This window comes from Octopus bimaculoides, chromosome 23 (genome assembly GCF_001194135.2).
Source record: "Octopus bimaculoides isolate UCB-OBI-ISO-001 chromosome 23, ASM119413v2, whole genome shotgun sequence".
Taxonomy (NCBI): Eukaryota; Metazoa; Mollusca; class Cephalopoda; order Octopoda; family Octopodidae; genus Octopus; species Octopus bimaculoides.
In genome coordinates this window covers 31,387,736-31,389,620 of record NC_069003.1, presented here as the reverse complement: position 1 = coordinate 31,389,620, position 1,885 = coordinate 31,387,736, and the positions used below count along the sequence as shown (strand labels likewise).

At 36.7% G+C, this 1,885-nt stretch overlaps 1 protein-coding gene across 1 annotated transcript in view; it reads right to left on the bottom strand.

Annotated features, from left to right (window-relative positions):
- Nucleotides 1-1,885, bottom strand: part of LOC106870407 (venom phosphodiesterase 2) — a 93,319-nt gene that overhangs the window by 54,755 nt on the left and 36,679 nt on the right. The window contains exon 4 of the mRNA XM_052976061.1: nucleotides 1,690-1,820. Coding sequence (XP_052832021.1) covers nucleotides 1,690-1,820 — 131 coding nt within the window. The remainder of the gene's footprint in view (nucleotides 1-1,689; nucleotides 1,821-1,885) is intronic.

Genomic DNA, 1,885 nt, shown 5'->3' with positions numbered 1-1,885 from the left:
ATATATAAAAGTAGTGTACATTTAAGTAGAGAATGGAGGCACTTGTAGAGAATGGAAGCACCTGTAGTGAATGGAGGCACTTGTAGGGAGTGGAGGAACTTGTAGTAAAGAGCAAGGAAATTTGTAGAGAGCAAAGGTATTTGAAGAAAGCAGAGACATTTTTGGAGAGTGGAAGAATTTGTAGCCAGGTTAACAGCTCCCTTATTTTTCTTTACACTGCAGAAGGCTGCAAACCTGTAGCAGACTTTAAATTCTTCATGATAAGCAAATTTAACGACATTCTGTGCACTCTCACTTGTAAGGCATTTTGTCTTGTACTAAAATTTCTCTGATGTCTCTAATCTGATTACATGAATAATAATTTATTTAACTATTGACTAAGTTAATTTTCAAAGATCTGAAATATCACTGGTAGAATTAGTCTCCACCAGTATGTCATTAGTAATTATATTTTAAAATCCCAGAGTGACAAGAGACAAAGTTTACAATAGAGTATAATTAAAACTTATTGAGGTGCAGATTTGGTTGTGAGGTTAAGAAGCTTGCTTGTCAAAACCATGTGGTTTCAGGTTCAATCCCACTGCACAGCATCTTGGGTAAGTGTCTTCTACTATAGCCTCGGGCTGACCAAAGCCTTGTAAGTGGATTTAGTAGATGGAAACTGAAAGAAGCCCATCGTATATATATATATATATATATATATATATATATATATATATATGTGGCATCAACATGGATGTTTTTGTATGTGGCACCAGCATAGGTGGTTTTTATGTGGCAACAGCACAGATAGTTTCTATGTGGCACCAGTACAGTTGCTTTTTAACAGGACACCAGCAGCAGCAGCAGCAGGTTGCCAAGTAGCTTTCAGCCAAGAGAAGAAGTGGAATTGAAAGAAGTAGTTGTGTACCTGGTGAGAGGTAGAAGTATGATAGAAGGACAGAGACAAGTTGTCTTGCCGTAGAGGAGATACTTGGCTATCACAGTAGGACAAAGGAGAGGAAGATGAAAGAGTGAAAGATGTAGAGATAATCAGAGTAAGAGAGAGAGAGAGAGAGAGAGAGAGAGAGAGAGAGAGTGAGGACCAACCCACTGTGAACGGGGGGGGGGGGCAATATGAGCATTGGAGGGAATAGAAGGGGAATGATACATAAGAATGTAATGAGAGGTGTTTAGAGACAGTAAATGTTGGAGAGGAACTGGAGTGGTTGAGGGTGGGGAATAAAGATATAAATGAAAAGTGAATGCAACAAAGGTTCTTCTTTCCTTCTTACTCTTGTTGTTGTTGTTGTTGTTGATCTTAAACAATTAAGATTATTATCCCATGATGTAATTATTCCATTTCCAGTCATTTGGCAAACAATTAATAGCTCTGAAATATTTAATGAAATGTTTGAGAGTATATGAGTGAGACTGAGGGTATATATTGTATTGTGAAGATATGTGGCTTAGTGGCCTGAGTTCAAGAGTCCTCAAAGGTCGATTTTCACCTTCACCCTATCAAGGTCAAGTATATAAGTACCAGTTGAACACTGGGATTGATGTTATCAATTTACCCCTCCCACAAAATTCCTGGCCTTGTGCCAAAAAATTGAAACCAATAGATCAAAAGTGAAATTTGAAGATTGTTATTACACACCTTTCAGTATAAATAGAAAGATCTTGTTTAGATTAAATTAAATTGCTTACACTTTTAACGGTGTTGTAGTTGGTATTTTTGTTGTTGTTGGCTTTGTTTGGTTTAAGACTTCTGCCCTCTTGTGTGTTTTCCCAGAAACATGTATTCCAACACCAACTCCTATAGCTGTACAAAGAAGAGTCTGCAACACAGAAGAAATAGGAAATTTGAAATTTGCAAAAAAAAAAAAAACAAAAAAAAAAAAAA